The 20207-nt window shown below is 41.1% G+C and overlaps 1 protein-coding gene across 1 annotated transcript in view; it reads right to left on the minus strand.

The window, feature by feature from the left end:
- LOC115169869 (xenotropic and polytropic retrovirus receptor 1 homolog) overlaps positions 1-20207 on the minus strand; it is a 52006-nt gene that overhangs the window by 29213 nt on the left and 2586 nt on the right. The window contains exon 2 of the mRNA XM_029725932.1: positions 13878-13929. Coding sequence (XP_029581792.1) covers positions 13878-13929 — 52 coding nt within the window. The remainder of the gene's footprint in view (positions 1-13877; positions 13930-20207) is intronic.

Below are 20207 nucleotides of genomic sequence, written 5' to 3' on the forward strand. Positions count from 1 at the left end.
TAGCAATATCAGTGGGCTTTGTGATGAATGAGCCATCTAATTCAATAAATGCAGTTGGCTTTTTTCCTCAATTTTATTTAAGCTGCCCCAAAGTAAAAAGCTATCATTCTTTCTATAATTTATCTTTCATTCCTAGTGTAGTTTCTTTTTATTTAGTTTAGTCACATGATTTCTTAATTTGCAGTACATTTGCCAATCAGTTGGGCTGCCAGACTTAATTGCCATACCTTTTACCTCATCCCTCTCAACCATACAATTTTTCAATTTGTCATCAATCCAATTGGATTTAACAGTTTTTACAGTAATTTTCTTAATGGGTGCATGCTTATTAGTAACTGGAATAAGTAGTTTCATAAAATGCATCAAGTGCAGCGTCTGGTTGCTCCTCATTACACACCACAGACAAGCAAATACAGTTGAAGAAGTCGGAAGTTTACATGCACTTAGGTTGGAGTCATTAAAACTGGCTTTTCAACCACTCCACAAATGTCTTGTTAACAAACTATAGTTTTGGCAAGTCGGTTAGTACATCTACTTTGTGCATGACACAAGTAATTTTTCCAACAATTGTTTACAGACAGATTATTTCACTTACAATTCACTGTATAACAATTCCAGTGGGTCAGAAGTTTACATACACTAAGTTGACTGTGCCTTTAAACAGCTTGGAAAATTCCAGAAAATGATGTCATGGCTTTAGAAGCTTCTGATAGGCTAATTAACATCATTTGAGTCAATTGGAGGTACCTGTGGATGTATTTCAATAACTATTTTCAAACTCAGTGCCTCTTTGCTTGACGTCATGGGATAATCAAAAGAAATCAGCCAAAAAATTGTAGACCTCAAGTCTGGTTCATCCTTGGGAGCAATTTCCAAACACCTGAAGGTACCATGTTCATCTGTACAAACAATAGTACGCAAGTATAAACACCATGGGACCACGCAGCCGTCATACCGCTCAGGAAGGAGACGTGTTCTGTCTCCTAGAGATGAACGTACTTGGGTGCGAAAAGCAACAGGTTAAAGGCAACGCTACCAAATACTAATTGAGTGTATGTAAACTTCTGACCCACTGGGAATGTGATTAAATAAAAGCTAAAATAAATAATTCCCTCTACTATTTTTCTGACATTTCACATTCTTAAAATAAACTGGTGATCCTAACTGACTTAAGACAGGGAATTTTTACTCGGATTAAATGTCAGGAATTGTGAAAAACTAAGTTTAAATGTATTTGGCCAAGGTGTATGTAAACTTCCGACTTCAACTGTATTCTTTACATCATCAACATATGAATCAGTACAAAACTTATTGTATGACCTCTACAGTGTATTAGGCCCAGCCTTTGGAATTTTGGTTTTTCTAGATATGGCTATTATATTGTGATCACTACGTCCTATGGATTTGGATACTGCTTTAAAGCAAATATCTGCAGCATTAATAAAAATGTGATCAATACATGTTGATGATTTAATATAGAGGTTGGCCGATTATTACTTTTCAATGCCGATTTCGATTATTGGAGGAGCAAAAAAGCTGATACCGATTAAATCGGCCGATTTTTCATTTTATTTATTTGTAATAATGACAATTACAACAATACTGAATGAACACTTTTTTATTTTAACTTAACACATCAATAAAATCAATTTACCGTAAATTCCGGACTATAAGCCGCAACTTTTTTCCCAGCTTTGAACCTCGCGGCTTAAACAATGACGTGGCTAATATATGGATTTTTCCCGCTTTCAATTTTTTTTTCTCCCAAAAAACACATTCTGTGACGTGCTCAGTTTTTTGGCGGCATGAAGCTTTCATTAGACCAATGAAATTTCCGAACGGGTTAAGGTCAAACAACTTTTTTGTTTACTGTTTAGATTAAATCGAGCGCCCTCAAACTTCCCATCATTCTGATTACGGTAGTCCTTTTGTCACCCTCATCATGGCAAAGACACGGAGAAATGCATATGATGCAGATTTCAAGTTGAAGGCGATAGATCTGGCTGTTGGAAAAGGAAATAGAGCTGCTGCACGGGAGCTTGGTCTTAATGAGTCGATGATAAGACGTTGGAAACAGCAGCGTGAGGAATTGACTCAGTGCAAAAAGACAACTAAAGCTTACTGCAAATTTTTTATTTTTGTTACAAGCCGTGTTTCGTTAAAGCCTGTGTAAAGTTAATTTGTTTCAATGTACCGGTAGGCACCTGCGGCTTATAGACATGTGCGGCTTATTTATGTTCAAAATAAGTATATATTTTTTTTAATTCAGTGGGTGCGGCTTATATTCAGGTGCGCTTAATAGTCCGGAAATTACGGTAGCCTCAAATAAATAATGAAACGTGTTCAATTTGGATTAAATAATGCAAAAACAAAGTGTTGGAGAATAAAGTAAAAGTGCAATATGTGCCATGAAAAAAAGCTAATGTTTAAGTTCCTTGCTCAGAACATGAGAACATATGAAAGCTGGTGGTTCCTTTTAACAACACTATCAACAAGGCAGGTCCTACAGGCCCTAGTTTTGTCGCACCTTGACTACTGTTCAGTCGTGTGGTCATGTGCCACAAAAAAGGACTTTTGAAAATTGCAATTGGCTCAGTACAGGGCAGCACGGCTGGCCCTTGGATGTCCACAGAGAGCTAATATTAATAATATGCATGTCAATCTCTCCTGGCTGAAAGTGGAGGAGAGATTTACTTCATCACTACTTTTATTTATGAGATGTATTGACATGTTGAATGTACCGAGCTGTCTGTCTAAACTACTGACACACAGCTCGGACACCCATGTATATCCCACAAGACAAGCCACAAGTCCAGAAGACTATGGGAGGCACACAGTACTACATAGAGCCATGACTACATGGAACTCTGTTCCACATCAAGTAACCGACGCAAGCAGTAAAATTACATTTAAAAAACAGATAAAAAAAAAACACCTTATGGAACAGCGGGACTGTGAAGCAACACAAACATTGGCACAGACACACACGATAACATACGCACTATACATACACATGGATTTAGTACGGTAGATGTGGTAGTGGTGGAGTAGGGGCCTGAGGGCACACAGTGTGTTGTGAAATCTGTGAATGTATTGTAATGTTTTAAAATTGTATAAACTGCCTTAATTTTGCTGGACCCCAGGAAGAGCAGCTGCTGCTTTGGCAGCAGCTAATGGGGATCCATAATAAATACAAATATTGGTCAGGGAGATATCCAAAACAGTCTAATTGGAATGAAAGGCAGTAGGTGCATAATCTTGATTTTACTTATGTAGGAAAATACAAGTAAAGGCATGTGATATATATATATATAAAACATTTGTAATATAACTGTCAACCTAAAATATTGTAATATAATTATATATACAGTTTATATCGGTTTTATTCACATTTTCTGTATAAATAGCCTCTAAAATATATGTAAACAGACCATAAATGTTTCTAGGAAACCTTTGAGTTCTATTATATGATACAACAACAGTACTTGTAACATTCACAACTTGTCTAAGTTCTATCATCAACTGACAAAAGCCAGTGTATGGCTGTGGACTGACTGCATTGTTTGAATGGAATGTTGGCATATTGGTAGTTAATTTGAAAAATGTATGGAATCATTCCTTTAAAACTGTCTGAATAGCTAACAAACATACAGTGCAGATCAATTCTTCAAATTCATTACTTGACACAATTTCTCAGCACAGCACTGACAAACCATGGTTGAAAAACTCCCTGACCTTTATCCCATCATAATAAAGTTCATGTCCATTCTAGTATTCAAATTCTTAATTCTATGGTTTAAGCACTATCCACAGTTTATAAACTACAGCGCACAACATGGTTCAATCAATGCGCCAATAAATGAGCACAATCTACTTTTTTGGTTTTTCAAATTGCTGGGATATTGCAGCTAAAATTTGGATCATGTACAGTGCTTTCAAAAAGTATTCACACCCCTTTTTTGTCACTGGCCTACACACAATACCCCCTAATGTCAAAGTGGAATTATGAATTTTGAAATGTTTACAGATTAACAACACATTTAAAGCTGAAATGTCAGAAGTATTCAAGCCCTTTGTTATGGGAAGCCTAAGTAAGTTCAGGAGTAAAAATGTGCTTAACAAGTCACAATCAGTTGCATGGATTCACACTTTGTGCAATATTGTTTAACATGATTTCTGAATGACTACCTCATCTCTGTACCAAACACATACAGATAATTGTAAGATCCCTAAGTCGAGCAGTGAATTTCAAACGCAGATTCAACAACAAAGACCAAGGAGGTTTTCCAATGCCTTGTAAAGAAAGGCACCTATTGGTAGATGAGTAAAAAATAAAAGCAGACATTGAATATCCCTTTGAGTATGGTGAAGTTATTAATTACACTTTGGATGGTGTATCAATAAACCCAGTCACTACAAAGAGAGGCGTCCTTCCTAACGCAGTTGCTGGAGAGGAAGGAAACCACTCAGGGATTTCACCATGAGGCCAATGGTGACTTTAAAACAGTTTAACGGCTGTGATAGGAGAAAACTGAAGATGGATCAACAACATTTTAGTTACTCCACAATACTAACCTAAATGACAAAGTAAGTGGCAAAGAAATTAACTTTATGTCCTGAATACAAAGCGTTATGTTTGGGGCAAATCCAACACAATTTTCAAGCATGGTGGTGGCTGCATCATGTTATGGGTATGCTTGTCATCCGCAAGGACAGGGAAATTTGTTTGGGATAAAAAAAAACTGAATAGAGCTAAGCACAGACAAAATCCTAGAGGAAAACTTGGTTCAGTCTGCTTTCCAACAGACACTGGGAGACAAATTTACCTTTCAGCAGGACAATAACCTAAAACACAAGGCCAAATATACACTGGAGTTGCTTACTAAGATGACATTGAATGTTCCTGAGTGGCCTAGTTACAGTTATGACTTAAATGTGCTTGGAAATCTATGACAAGACTTGAAAATGGCTGTCTAGCAATGATCAACAAGCAACTTTACAGAGCTACAAACCCTCCCTTAACCCGGACAACGCTGCACCGTCCTATGGGACTCCCGTCCACAGCCGGTTGTGGCACAGCCCGGGAATGAAGCCGGGTCTGTAGTAACGCCTCTAGCACTACGATGCAGTGCCTTAGACCGTTGCGCCACTCGGGAGGCCCTAGAATAATGTACAAATATTGCACAATCCAGGTGTGCAAAGCTCTTAGAGACAAAAAAAATAAAACTTAAAAATACATTTTAAAAAAGTACGATCAGAAGGACTCAAAGGTGATTCTAACATGTATTTACTCAGGGTTCTGAATACTTATTTCTGTATTCAATTTTCCCCAAAAATTCTAAAATGTCTAAAAACATGTTTTCACTTCGTCATTACTGTTGTGTGTAGATGGGTGAGAAAAAATCCATTTAAATCAATTTTGAATTCAGGCTGTAACACAAAATGTGGAATAAGTTAACGGGTATGAATACCTTCTGTAGTTCTGTTGACTGGGAAAAAACTAGGGGTGTTCGGTACGAGCACCTCGGCGCGCACTGTCTACTTGAATGAACACATAAAAAATATATTTACAATATAAAAACAATAGGCTTATAAGCTACACTTCTTTTTTTTTTTTTTTTTTTTAACTTTTACCTGTTTTTTCTCCACAATTTCGTGGTATCCAATTGGTAGTTACAGTCTTGTAACTCCCATACGGACTCGGGAGAGGCAAAGGGCGAGAGCCGTGTGTCCTCCAAAACACAACCAAGCTGCTTCTTGACACAATGCCCACTTAACCCGGAAGCCAGCCGCACCAATGTGTCGGAGGAAACACCGTACACTGCGCCCGGCCCGCCACAGGAGTTGCTAGTGCGCGATGGGACAAGGACATCCCTGCCGGCCAAACCCTCCCCTAAACCGGACGACGCTGGGCCAATTGTGCACTACCCCATGGATCTCCCAGTCGTGGCCGGCTGCGACAGAGCCTGGACTCGAACCCAGAATCTCTAGCGGCACAGCTAGCATTGCGATGCGGTGCCTTAGACCACTGCGTCACTCGGGAGGCAATGCCTACACTGCGTTGTAGGCACATGCCTTGAGTAAATCTGAGCTGAAACATCAGGCTATTCCTTTAAAACAACTAGAGCCTATGCAAACGTTGTAATAAAAAATTATAATCTTAATTGCCGCATTTCAAACTGTCCTTTTGTGAGGGGCAGCAGGAAACTAGTTCTGTACGATGGCATGTGGTAGGGTCGATAAACCAGAATTGGAGGATCCTCCATCATTTAAATCTCCGGTTTGGGAACATTTTGACAATGGGCAGAGAGTTGTGGAGAAAACATTAACAGTATGTCGCCACTCAACGAGAATAGCATACGCAGCTGCCAACACCTAAAATATGTTGACACATTTACGCCGACATCACCCCAGTATACAGGAGCAAGATGGAAACACAAAAAAAAAAAAAACACACCATCGTCTCCCCTCCACATTCAAGCAGCCCTTGGCAGCTGATTCTGACTGGCCAAAGAAATTACAAGAGTGACAGGTAGGCTATTTTGTTTATCTTTTTTTTTTTTACAGTCTGGTTTATAGCCGTGGATATGCGCTCTTTTTCGATAGTTGAGAATAGGGAGTTTCAGAAAGTGCTTGACCCTGAAAGTGCTTGAGCCATGTTACGAACTTCCCAATTGCATCCATTTTAGCAAACATGTAGTACCCACTCTATATAAGCAAACCAAAGCTAAAATTTTGAAATTGGCCAAAACTCTTGCTTGAGAAATTGCACTTTGTTAAGAAGCTATTTTTGTTTCTTTTTGACCATTTCGATTGAAAACAGTCACAGTAAGGTTCATAATTGTTACCCAGAAAGTATTTGAAATAAAAAACAGCTGCATTGGACCTTTAACAGTGAAAGCCCATCACATTACCCCTGAGTGGGAGATGTACTGAGCTACAGACACGCCCGTGTTATGAGAGTCACAAGTACGCATCTGGCACTGAAGGAGGCAGCTGCATGGTGCGTTCGTAACCAAGTAGGAAGTGGGAATTTACCACGACTGAAAAATCCACTTGAACAGCCCTCAAACTGGTAATTACTAGTGGGAAACTAATCTATCATCCTGAGCATCCACTTCTCCCACATGGTGTCCTCTGACGTCACCTACTAAGAAAATGGCCTCTATAACAACATTTTTGGCAGTTAAATGCAACAAAACATTACTTATAAAAAGAAATCTATTAACACTATAAATTTGTTTACAAGCATGATAGCTGTACTTTTATTTTATGGCTGACAGCTTTTTGGCCATTAGCCAAATCGGCGTTTCTTAACTGGTATTTATGACTTCACAACTGATAAATTCCCACCTCATCAGAGTGGAAACTTGAGAGGCCCAACATAACAATCTGGTCAAAACAGACAAGTAAGGAACATTGTGAATGGCATTTTAATTTTCACTCTGTACCAAAACCGAACCGTGACCCAAAAACCGCAATACGTACTGAACCGTGGGTTTGGTGAACCATTAAAACCCTACATTTTTTAAATTAAATGTGTCTATGGTGTATTAAAGCAACTTAAACAAGGATAATTGCAGGTAGGCCTACTGAACAAAGAGCTAAGGCTATTAACAAAAAACACTTGGTTGGGAGTGTGTGTTTCACTGTGTGCTGGCTGCGGCGTTCTCTTGGTTATATAACACTGGTTGGCTACAACATTGTTATATTAAAACACACTGGGAGCACAACAGTGTCCGGAGATTGTTTTACTGATACACTGATGAGTTGACTTCTAACTTTGGCAACACTCCAGGCCTAGTGTCCAATGTCCAGCCATAGCAACAGCACACACAGACCCAGAAGTAGGCTAGATAGGATTGGCAATAAACATATCAATGATAGTGCTGGTTGAACTATGACCTCAGATGACCACAGGAATCTGTGTTTGTTTTTGCTCAGAAGAAACTGCCTCCTATTATGCACCTGAGACAAAGTATAAAGTATACTTAAACTAGATGTACTAGTGACCCTTATTGAGTTTAAAACTCTGGTGCAAAACTCTGTTCAGGAGTAGCGTAATTGTTTCCTGTAGGCTGGATTGTATTGTTGTGCTGATTGAATTAATAAAATGTTGTATTGATTGCTGCTGCCGCCTTCTTGGCCAGGTCTCCCTTGCAAAAAAACTGTCTCAATGGGATTTTATGGTTTAATAAAAATAAACCCAGAGGGATATTATTAGAGCCCGACCGATAAATTGGTAGACTGATATTAAAAATCGGCATTTAAAAAAAAAAGAAAAAGGTAATGATTGCCTGAAGAGGGCGCTCTACGAGCTGCTCATTTAACATCATGCAGCCTGTAAATCACAACGTGAGTCAGAGTGAGCATGGTGGTTTGATGTTGAGTAGCTTGCCAGCGACAGCGTATTTGGATAAGTAAATCAAAAGTACACTTCATCAAGCAAGCAGCCTTGTCCTCATCACATGCTCACTTGGTTAACGTTGGCTGGCTAACCAGCAATGTAGTTAGCCTAGCTAGCTAGCAAGCAATCTGTGCTATTTATGTGTGAACACTGGACTGACGACATAGTCAACACTGACTCATCCTTCATACAAAAATAACACTGTTATTGTCTGGACTCAATGTGTTAGTGGGATTTTTTAGTTGGTTGGCGCAGATCTAGAAGAATTCAGTCCATCTGCTTAATTCATGATGAGATAAGATTGTTAGCTAGCTAAATTAGTCATGTGTGACTAAAACCAGTGCGGCAAGCATCTTCCTGCATTAATGTTTCAGTCATCAGCGCATGCCATTTGCAGTTGAAATATATAGCAGACACGTTTTGTACTGAATAACAGTGTAATTTACATTATGGTTTCAGTAAGAAAACATTTCCGTAATGAATGTGTGGACCCCAAGAAGAGTAGTGGGGATCCTAATAAAATAAAATGCAAAAAAATGTAATAAAATAACAGCTAGAATGTGCTTGTCATAACAGACAGTACATTATGCGACAACAAGCCAAAGACAGAGAAAAAAGAGGAGCTAGGAATCCCATTGGGCAATGAATGGAGGAACATATAACACCTCACACAGCAGACTGTAGACCAATTGCATTCACGTTGTCATGCTGCCTCACGCAATTGTTAATCATCATGCAACCCCTTCTCAAAGTCAGGGTGAGTCGAGAAGCCTGCCTATTTTCCTCGAAAGTATGTAATGTCACGATTTCAAAGATATACGATATTACAGATAACAAGTTAAATATTTGTAATAGTGTATTTCTTGTTGATGAAATTCATGCTAATGTTGGGTTTTTGAGCTAGTGCCCAATTGACCCCTGCACTCCTTGAAGTAGAGCCCTCCTAGTCCCGGGAATCGCCCAGAATGCACAGCACAGTCCATTGACGACGCATGGGAAACATTCACAACTGCCGTTGATACAAATCCAATGGAGTCTCCCCATCTCCTCAAAAGTATCTCTGAACAAGCTCTCATTGCAGGTTGCCAAAGTGTTTCTTTACATGACCTTTGACTGTTGTACAGCACTGTAGCGAATCTACTAAGTGGTGACATTATGAACTGCATGTTACACAATTTCACTGCATAATTTGTGATCTTGTGAACAGTGCAGTATCAGATTTACTACCAGATTAACTTTGAGACAAAGCTTAATTCATTCAGCCCTTCTGGTTTATTAGTGTACTTGTGGTGCTTCCGCACAAACACGTCTGCCTTCTTATCCACAGCCATAAGTTGTACCTAAGAAGGTAAACTGAACAAGTGTTATACTGACTTTTGAGGATATACAGTGCCTTCGGAAAGTATTCAGACCCCTTGACTTTTTCAACTTCGTTACGTTACAGCCTTATTCTAAAATGTCTTTAAAAATAATCTACACACAATATCCCATAATAACAAAGCAAAAACAGGTTTAGAAACAGAAATACCTTATTTTCATAAGTACAGTTGTGGCCAGAAGTTGAGAGAACGACACAAATATTACATTTCACAAAGTTCGCTGCTTCAGTGTCTTTAGATATTTTTGTCAGATGTTACTATTGAATACTGAAGTATAATTACAAGCATTTCATAAGTGTCAAATGCTTTTATTGACAATTATATGAAGTTAATGCAAAGAGTCAATATTTGCAGTGTTGACCCTTCTTTTTCAAGACCTCTGCAATCCGCCCTGGCGTGCTGAGAATGAACTTCTGGGCCACATCCTGACTGATGGCAGCCCATTCTTGCATAATCAATGCTTGGAGTTTGTCAGAATTTGTGGGTTTTTGTTTGTCCACCCGCTCTTGAGGATTGACCACAAGTTCTCAATGGGATTAAGGTCTGGGGAGTTTCCTGGCCATGGACCCAAAATATTGATGTTTTGTTCCCCAAGCCACTTAGTTATCACTTTTGCCTTATGGCAAGGTGCTCCATCATGCTGGAATAGGAATTGTTCGTCACCAAACTGTTTCTGGATGGTTGGGAGAAGTTGCTCTCGGAGGATGTGTTGGTACCATTCTTTATTCATGGCTGTGTTCTTAGGAAGAATTGAGAGTGAACCCACTCCCTTGGCTGAGAAGCAACCCCACACATGAATGGTCTCAGGATGCTTTACTGTTGGCATGACACAGGACTGATGGTAGCGCTCACCTTGTCTTCTCCGGACAAGCTTTTTTCCGGATGCCCCAAACAATCGGAAAGGGGATTCATCAGAGAAAATGACTTTACCCCAGTCCTCAGCAGTCCAATCCCTGTACCTTTTGCAGAATATCAGTCTGTCCCTGATGTTTTTCCTGGAGAAAAGTGGCTTCTTTGCTGCCCTTCTTGACACCAGGCCATCCTACAAAAGTCTTCGCCTCACTGTGCGTGCAGATGCACTCACACCAGCCTGCTGCCATTCCTGAGCAAGCTCTGTACTGGTGGTGCCCCGCATCTGAATCAACTTTAGGAGACGGTCCTGGTGCTTGGTCGACTTTCTTGGGTGCCCCGAAGCCTTCTTCACAACAATTTAACCGCTCTTCTTGAACTTCTTGATGATCCGATAAACGGTTGATTTAGGTGCAATCTTACTGGCAGCAATATCCTTGCCTGTGAAGCCTTTTTTGTGCAAAGCAATGATGACGACACGTGTTTCCTTGCAGGTAACCATGGCTGACAGAGGAAGAACAATGATTCCAAGCACCACCCTCCTTTTGAAGCTTCCAGTCTGTTATTCGAACTCAAACAGCATGACAGAGTGATCTCCAGCCTTGTCCTTGTCAACACTCACACCTGTGTTAACGAGAGAATCCCTGACATGATGTCAGCTGGTCCTTTTGTGGCAGGGCTGAAATGCAGTGGAAATGTTTTTGGGGGATTCAGTTCATTTGCATGGCAAAGACGGACTTTGCAATTAACTGCAATTCATCTGATCACTCTTCATAACGTTCTGGAGTATATGCAAATTGCCATCCTACAAACTGAGGCAGCAGACTTTGTGAAAATTAATATGTGTGTCATTCTCAAAACTTTTGGCCACGACTGTATTCAGACCCTTTGCTATGAGACTTGAAATTGAGCTCAGGTGCATCCTGTTTCCATCGATCATCCTTGAAATGTTTCTACAACTTCATTGAGTCCACCTGTGGTAAAGTCAATTGATTTGACATGATTTGGAAAGGCACACCTGTCAAAGGTCCCACAGTTGACAGTGCATGTCAGAGCAAAAACCAAGCCATGAGGTCGAAGGAATTGTCCGTAGAGCTGAGACAGGATTTTGTCGAGGCACAGATCTTGGGAAGGGTACCAAAAAATGTCTGCAGCATTGCAGGTCCCCAAGAACACAGTGGCCTCCATCATTCTTAAATGGAAGAAGTTTGGAACTGCCAAGACTCTATCTAGAGCTGGTCGCCCGGCCAAACTGAGCAATCGGTGGAGAAGGGCCTTGGTCAGGGAGGTGACCAAGAACCTGATGGTCACTCTGACAGAGCTCTAGAGTTCCTCTGTGGAAATGGGAGAACCTTCCAGAACGACAACCATCTCTGCAGCACTCCACCAATCAGGCCTTTATGGTAGAGTGGCCAGACGGAAGAAACTCCTCAGCGAAAGGCACAGAATTTTATTTTTTACCTTTATAACAGCCTGCTTGGAGTTTGCCAAAAGGCACCTAAAGACTCTCAGACCATGAGAAACCCGATTCAAAAGATTTTATGAACGGAGCAAAGTACAGAGATATCCATGATGAAAACCTTTTCCAGAGCTCTCAGGACCTCAGACTGGGGTGAAGGTTTACCTTCCAACAGGACAACGACCCTAAGCACACAGACAAAACACAGGAGTGGCTTCGGGACAAGTCTCTGAATGTCCTTGAGTGGCCCAGCCAGAGCCCGGACTTGAACCCGATCAAACATCTCTGGAGAGACGTGAAAATAGCTGTGCAGTAACGCTCCCCATCCAACCTGAGAGCTTGAGAGGATCTGCAGAGAATGGGAGAAACTCCCCAAATACAGGTGTGCCAAGCTTGTAGCATCAAGGCTGTAATCACTGTCAAAGGTGCTTCAACAAAGTACTGAGCAAAGGGTCTGAATACTTATGTAAATGTAATATTTCAGTTTTATATATATATATATATATATAATTTTTTTTTAAACCTGTGTGATTTGTCATTGTAGGGTATTGTGAATAGATTGATGAGGAAAAAAAACTATTTAATACATTTTAGAATAAAACTAATGTAACAAAATGTGGAAAAAGTCAAGGGGTCTGAATACTTTCCGAATGCACTGTATAGTTGCTTTTTGGTGGTTATCATGTAAACCACAAAATGTTCTTAAATAATGTACATTTTATATTTAGTTACGAAATCATAATTTAGAGTATCTGTTAATCCTTTGGAGCACACTTTGTGCAAAAAAAGGTATGTTTTTCAGTCCACCTGTAAAAAATCATGTATCGGCAGATATATCAGATATACCTCCCTAAAATCAGTATCGGACTCAAAAATCCCATCAGTCAGGCTCTAAATATGTCGCACACGCACACACACGGTTCAAATATTATTGAAATCTTTCAAATACTTTGAGCATTTTCTTTCGCCTGCCTGGAGTGCCAGGTAGGTGGCTAAAGTATTTGAAATGTTTTAAAATCGTATTTGAACCCAGGTCTGACACAGAGACATACACAGGTTTGATAGTAAACCCATTCTCTTTTGAGAGAAGCTACCCTGCACAATCCTCCACCTACATGTCTGCTTGAGATCCTTCCAACTTTGACTAGCCTAAGGCCTATGTCTAACTTCAAGCTCATCTGAGGGTTGATACCCTAATGAGCGTAGCTACACTATACAATCCTCCACCTATATATGTCTATACTGCAGTTCCCACCAGTGGTTCAGAGTAGCCTCTGTTGCTAGTCAAACGTAACAAGTTGGATTAAGTCTCCAAGCACACAATGCCATGCAGAAACACCACTGGGAACTCTTAAAGGGACATGAGGTGTTTCACTGAGAATCCCGCTGTAGAAACGGATCAGCCTTCCAATGAAACTGAAGGCAGCTATGACGTAGCCAGCGACACTAGAAAAAGGCATGAGCAATGCATTGTCATTCTCCTCGCTGTTAGACCAAAGACTGATGGCCAGAAGCTTCATTTAGAGGGAGGGGAATTTGATGAGATGAGATGAGATTATTGTGCATGTCGCTTCCTCTCCCAGGCTCAACACTCTTTTCCGCCTCTCTCTCTTTTCACTTTGCTCATCTCTCCCAGAGGATTGACTTTGTTCTTGCATTGATTTCTACAGAATAGGTTTGATACTGAAAGGCCAAGGGTTAGCTGTCAGTAGTGTTGGGGAGATGTGGGGGGGTCAGGCCCTAATAGTGTGCAGAATGCACGTGCACACACATCTTATTTTACCTTCGATAGAGGGAGCCTGGTCCTGGGCAGAATACAGCATATCCTTGAAAGCCTGCAAAACAGAGAGAGAAAAACAAGAGAAAGGGGTAAAAATAAAGTCTCTAACCTAACTAGCGTTAGCATTAGCGCTAGCTTAGAGCAAATACGAGAAGTCTATCCCTTTTTAAGCAGTGACAGCGTCATGAGTCATACACTACATCGTGCTGCTCTACCACATTGAGCTGTTTGCTTACGTGTGTGAATACTTGGTGTAGTGCTGCATTATTGAAGGAGTCCAAGTGTCGAAACACAAGTGATGTCGCGTCGAACACAACACAATGTCTGCAGTTCATTTTATAAATGTGTCATCCCATTAGCTAGGCTAGGGTTTAAGGTTATGGGTTAGGTAACATGCTAGCTAAGTAGTAGCAAAGTTACTAATTAGCTAAAATGCTAAAGTTCTCCATGATGTGATTCGAACACTCAACATTTGGGTTGCTGGACCTTTATACGCTAGGGATGGGAATTGCCAGGGACCTCAGATATTATCACGATACTTAGGTGCTGATACGACATGTATTGCAATTCTCACAATTCTATATGTATTGCGATTCGATACTGCGATTTCATAGCGATTCGACGTTCCAAACATATTTCTCACCATGCCTGTTGCTGAGAGACAAGAGAGAAAAAGTTTTTTGATCAGTCATGAAATAAAAGTGGTATAAACATGTTGGCTCACCACATAAAAGCAGATGGAGAACAAGTTATAGAAGGACAATTACTGGAGTTTTGGCGCAGGTACAGACAGCTAGCACAAACATAATATTGCAATATTGTAAAAAATATTAATATACAGTATATTGTCAAAAATAGTATCCTGAGATGTAACTACTGATTTCACCCATTACTACTATACATGGCTTCTTGCAAAAAGCCAGGCCAAATCAGCGAGTTCAGCCCCTCTTTAACATGGGCACCCAGATTATTGCACCACTGACTAGCTAAAACAGCCAGGGAATTTCTGCCCAGGAGCAAGCAGGCAGCCCCCCGACCATCCAGCCGCCTGCTGAATTTAGTTGCCTACCCCTGCTATACAGTCGCTCTCTGTGCCCCAGAGTAGAGAACAAGAAGTCACTTATTATTGTGGAAAAGCCAGCGAGTCTGAGGACAATAAAAGTCCTCAGTGCCAATAGGAGCTGCATGGTCAAGGTCACTCATGCTCTGATGAATGAGTGGATTCAGTAGATTTACAAACAAGAGCAACGAATGAAGAGAAATTAACAAATGATTGGGAAAGAAGTCTAGTGTCCTGGAAGATAACACATTGGTAATAGGGATGCATGATATATCGGTGAGAATATCGGAATCGGACAATATTAGCCAAAAATGCCGACATTGATGTCGGCCCGATGTCTAGTTTAACGCCGATGTTGAAAACCGATGTCAAAGCTTAAGTGTATACCTATATAAACGTAGGTAGGTGACGTAATGACGCCACGAAAAATACAGCTCTACATGTGCAATACAGAATTCCTAACCCAGCCCACAATGTCTGCGGTGTGGATCTATTTTGAAGTTTCAAAGGAAGATAACAAAAAGGCCATATGCAATGTTTGTGCAGCTATTATTTCCCGAGGAGGGGAGAAAGTGAAATCTTTCAATACCACAAACCAAATTACTCATTTGAAAGTGCATCACCCTCAGACGTTCAGCGACTACATGGTACAAAAGCAGAAAAAAAATAAGAGCCCACTTCCAACAACTAAACAAGTTCAAGTCAAGCAGTCATTTGAAAGAGTAAGAACATTTCAGTGAGACAACTCAAAGGCGAAATCCATTAATGCCAAGATAATGGAATTCATTGCCCTTGACAATCAACCATTCTCTGTTGCGGATGATGTCGGCTTTCCCCCGACTGGTCGAGCACCTTGAGCCCCGGTACACACTACCAAGTAGGCGCTATTTTTCAGATGTTGCACTACCAGAGTTACACAGTACTGTTGAATCGCACATCCGCGAGCTACTTGCTATGGGCGTCGCTGCTATTAGCTTCATGACTGACATTTGGACCAGCGACGTCAGCCCCATAAGCATGCGGAGTCTGACAGCACAGTGGGTCAACAAGGATTTCGTATTGTGGAAAGCAATAATGCATGCTCAAGAATGTGCTGGTTCTCATACCGATGCTGCCATTTCAACGGCATTTGAGAAAATGTTTGAAACTTGGAAAAAACCCAAGAATAAAGTACACGCTGTGCTACTTGATAATGCACGTAACATGACAAAGGCTTTGGAAGAATGTGGAGTCGCCAGTTTGCCATGCATGGCACACACGCTGCAACTGGCTGTGAACGAAGGTGTTTTGGCCCAACGCAGCATATCTGAGAGTGGCAACAGGTAGGAAGATAGTGGGTCATTTTAAAACACTCACAGCTCGCATACAGCCACCTGCAAGCAATATAGGAGCAGCTTGGAGTGAAAACAAAAAGGCTTAAGCCAGACGTTTCCACCAGATGGAACAGTACTTTTTACATGATGGAGAGCCTGCTGGAACAAAAACGAGTGCTTGGCATGAACGCAGCTGACTATGAGTTACCTGCAACAATCACTACAAACCAGTGGACTCATTGAAAACATGAACACACTCCAAGCTCCATTCAAACTACTGACTCGAGAAATAAGATCTTCAACTGCGTCTGCAGCAGACGTGATACCCTCTGCTCAACAAAACTTCCGACACAGACCGTGGGATTAAAACTTGCAAAAGTACTCTACTAGATGCTGTGAACAAGCAATTCGGTGGCATTCTCTCTGAGCCTCTTTACTGTGTCACCACCATGCTCGATGCTAGGTACAAGGACCGCTACTTCGATGCAGGCAAGAAACAGGGTTTAAGTGAAATGTTACAGACACAGTTGGACAAGATGGAAACGGACACAGTGACACTGCACACCGAAGAAGAGGACCCACAACAGAAGAGGCCACAGACAAACAGGGCTGAAACTTCACTGCTTGACATGTATGATTAAATCCTGGTTGAGAAGGAAACGACTGAACAAAACAGCACAGCAAGTAAGTGAAAGAAATAGGTTTTGATTATGTTTTACTGGTAATGGGGACATATGTAAATGCCAACAAAATAACTTTTTGGTGTGTGTGTGTGTGTGTGTGTGTGTGTGTGTGTGTGAGAAATGTTATATTTTTATTTCTGTTACTACATTGGCCAACATTTGCTAATGTTGATCTATGCCTAATAAACATTTGGAATGCAAGAATAATATGTTGTATTAAATGTGATAACCCCCCTGCCCCTTCCCATTATTTGCAGAACCTACTATTCCCAGGAACCTACTATTCCCCTCCACTTGGATACTGGAGAAGTAACAAGCACCGTTTCCCCATCCTAGCTAAAGCTGCGCGCAAGTATCTTGGTGCTCCCTGTACTAGTGTGGACAGTGAGCGTCTTTTCAGTGCAGCGCCACACATTGTAGACGAAAAAAAAATAACTCTTGTGACAAAGCCGAGCAGGTCCTCTTTGTGAAGAAAAACTTCCACCAAATGTTAAAATTGTAAATGGTCAGTCATATTGTAAACCAGCCATCTAGAGTCACTGGAGAAATGTTTACTAAGCCCAATTGCTTTTCTGTTATTCATTCATGGCTGGTATAGGTCAAGATTTTTATTTAATTTAAAACAAAGTCGTTTTGTTTTTTTATTTCCTAAATGAAAGATGTTGTAAATTTGCTCTCATTTTACTAGTCAAGTCAGTTGAGCACATTTTAAAAGTTGGTTGGCATACTTGTGTTGTGTGTGTATTATCTTACAGCAGGAATCCCAAATCAATTATTACTGATCAATCAGTGTTTGCTGGCTGTTTATCAGGGTTCCATACTTAATGTATCCTTATCCAACGTGTGTGTCCAACACCACAAACCCTCACTGTTCCCAACAACGATGTAGGTAGATCCATTCTCACGTGCTTGTTTTTTCTCTCATCACGTGACACCTTGGAACAACAGCTTCAACATCAGGCTACAATAACAAGCGTCCTCAGTTCTCCAGTCCAAGACATGCCCCTAGAGAGTCCAGATAAATGTTACTCCTATGCAAAGGCCTAGGGTCAGCTTTCACTGCCTTAAACTTTTTGGTGTGTGTATGAGAGAGACACGTATATATATTATATAAATAAAGGTGAAATAAAATGTTTTAAAAAATAATAATCCAAGCCTTTGGGGGCTATTAGAAATACTGTTCCTAGAGTCTAGACAAGAGATTGGGGGGTAAAGTCTAGCCAACATATATGAGGGAAAAATGACCTACACTAGAGATTTATTCCCAAAAGGCCCTTAGCATCTATCCCCTTGGAACTTGTCTATATAGAATCTCATAAATAGTGAGAGTGAGAACCAACAGACAAGGGCCCAGTCTATGGTCCTCCATTTTACAGCCCTGCTACACTATATCTATCGGAGCACGGCATTGCCATCAGCCATTTAGGGAATGCTTCCTTTGAAATCAATGAAAGCTGCTATGTTGCCTGCGTTGTGTCACATCCAATGGCAGCGTCAAAGTGCAAGAATCGCTGAGGTTCAATTCTCTATGCCTGACGCGCAAGTTGATTCTATCTTGTGAATGGAAATAAATGAGAAAATAGTTGTTTTGGTTGGTTTCTGGTGTAGCAGGTAGAACTTCACATTGACACAATACTGATGGCAATGTGTGTAGTGCAGGCCCCCAGTGTCCGGTCTGGAACGTCAAGTCACGAGCTCTGCTGGTGGGCTACTGTGTAGAAACCTAGCGGTGACAAAATTCCATTGTCTTCCCTCGAAAGCCTATGTAAAATAGATATTTTTTCTGTATGGCGTTTTGAGCTCTAAAATCTGTTTATCAAGATCAAGTTTGATCCCCACGGAGGAGGCTCGCGCCCTCATACACGGCTCTTTGCGCATAACTCAGGCTGGATGAAAACGACTACATCAACCATGATCCTTTGCTAGTTACGGCCACTTTCACTATGATCCTTAACAATTTTTTGGTGCCATTCAGCCTCAAATCATCAATATGGCGTGCTTCAAATTCAAATACTTCCAGCTTTATGTGCCATCGGGACATTTCCATAGGAATACGTGGATGACGTCAGCGCTACCATCTTCTGGTTTTAATGTCTATGGTCTAAGAGAAGACACTGATATGACCGTGCCGTGACCCTGGTCCCTGCCGGAACCTGCTCTGCACAGCACAAAAACGGTCACGGGAGTGTCACTGTGAGTGCTAGCTAATATAATGGGACAGTCCTCTGTTTAAATGCTCCAGTAGTTTAATTAGAAGCGTTAATTTATTTATTTTTTACCACAGAGGAGAAGGCCTGACGAAGACCCTTTGTGGTCAAATCTTTGCTAGTAAGTAAAACCACAGGAGCATTTAGCCCTTAGGTTAAACCGTGAGCAGGTGTTTGATTTAAAAAAAACTTTCCAACTAGCAGCAGTGTTTCCCTAGCCTAGCTCCATTTTAAAATGGTGAATGTGAGGAACAGATCGTGTTTTTACGGAGCAGAAAACCGTTTGTGGCAGAGATGGTAGGAATGATAACAGCAACAGGAATGGCATGGCATGGTGTGCTTACAAAGATCACCAACTGTCATGCAATACTCAGCACAGAGCCTACACAGCAGGGCGCAGTGCTACTAGTGTAGCCAAAGCCTTTGTTTTCCCACACTACCCACTGTGTATGTTTGTGTGTGTGTATGGTGTTTGTACTTGACAGAAAGGGCAACTTCCCATGCTTGAGCCTGTGTGAGTGTGCACTAAGTTCATCAGCGGGTTCTAAAGCGTAAGTTTCCAAAACAAAGCAGACACTACAGGCAAGCGATTATCCCTTCAGCCCCCCCCCCCCCCCCCCCCCCCCCCCCCTCCTCTACCGCTGTACTCCTGTTGGCCCTTCACAGGTCTGTGGTATCTTGCCAGGGGTGTTACACATCGTGGGCCGTAATACAGGCCAAACTACAACACAAGGCCAGACAAAAATCAAGGCAGTGTGGACTGTGGAGATATGGTGTGTGTTAGGCTGCACTAGTAGCCTACGAGACAGTCTGGTTAGAATGAACGTTGAGTGACTTCTCTGACCACAACTGGCCACACATTCTCTGCCTCCAATCTCACTGCATTCAACTGCCAAATAGGCTAAAAGAAAACTGCCATATATATATATATATATAGAAATAAAAGTATTTGAGTGTCATGTCACGCGTATAATAGGATTAAATCTATGACGCACTAGATGAAGGAGTAGGTGGCCTATAGGCTATTAACTACTGGTGAGTTAGCCACTGCACGTCTCCAATCTGAGCTC

This window comes from Salmo trutta, chromosome 31 (assembly GCF_901001165.1).
Source record: "Salmo trutta chromosome 31, fSalTru1.1, whole genome shotgun sequence".
Classification (NCBI taxonomy): domain Eukaryota; kingdom Metazoa; phylum Chordata; class Actinopteri; order Salmoniformes; family Salmonidae; genus Salmo; species Salmo trutta.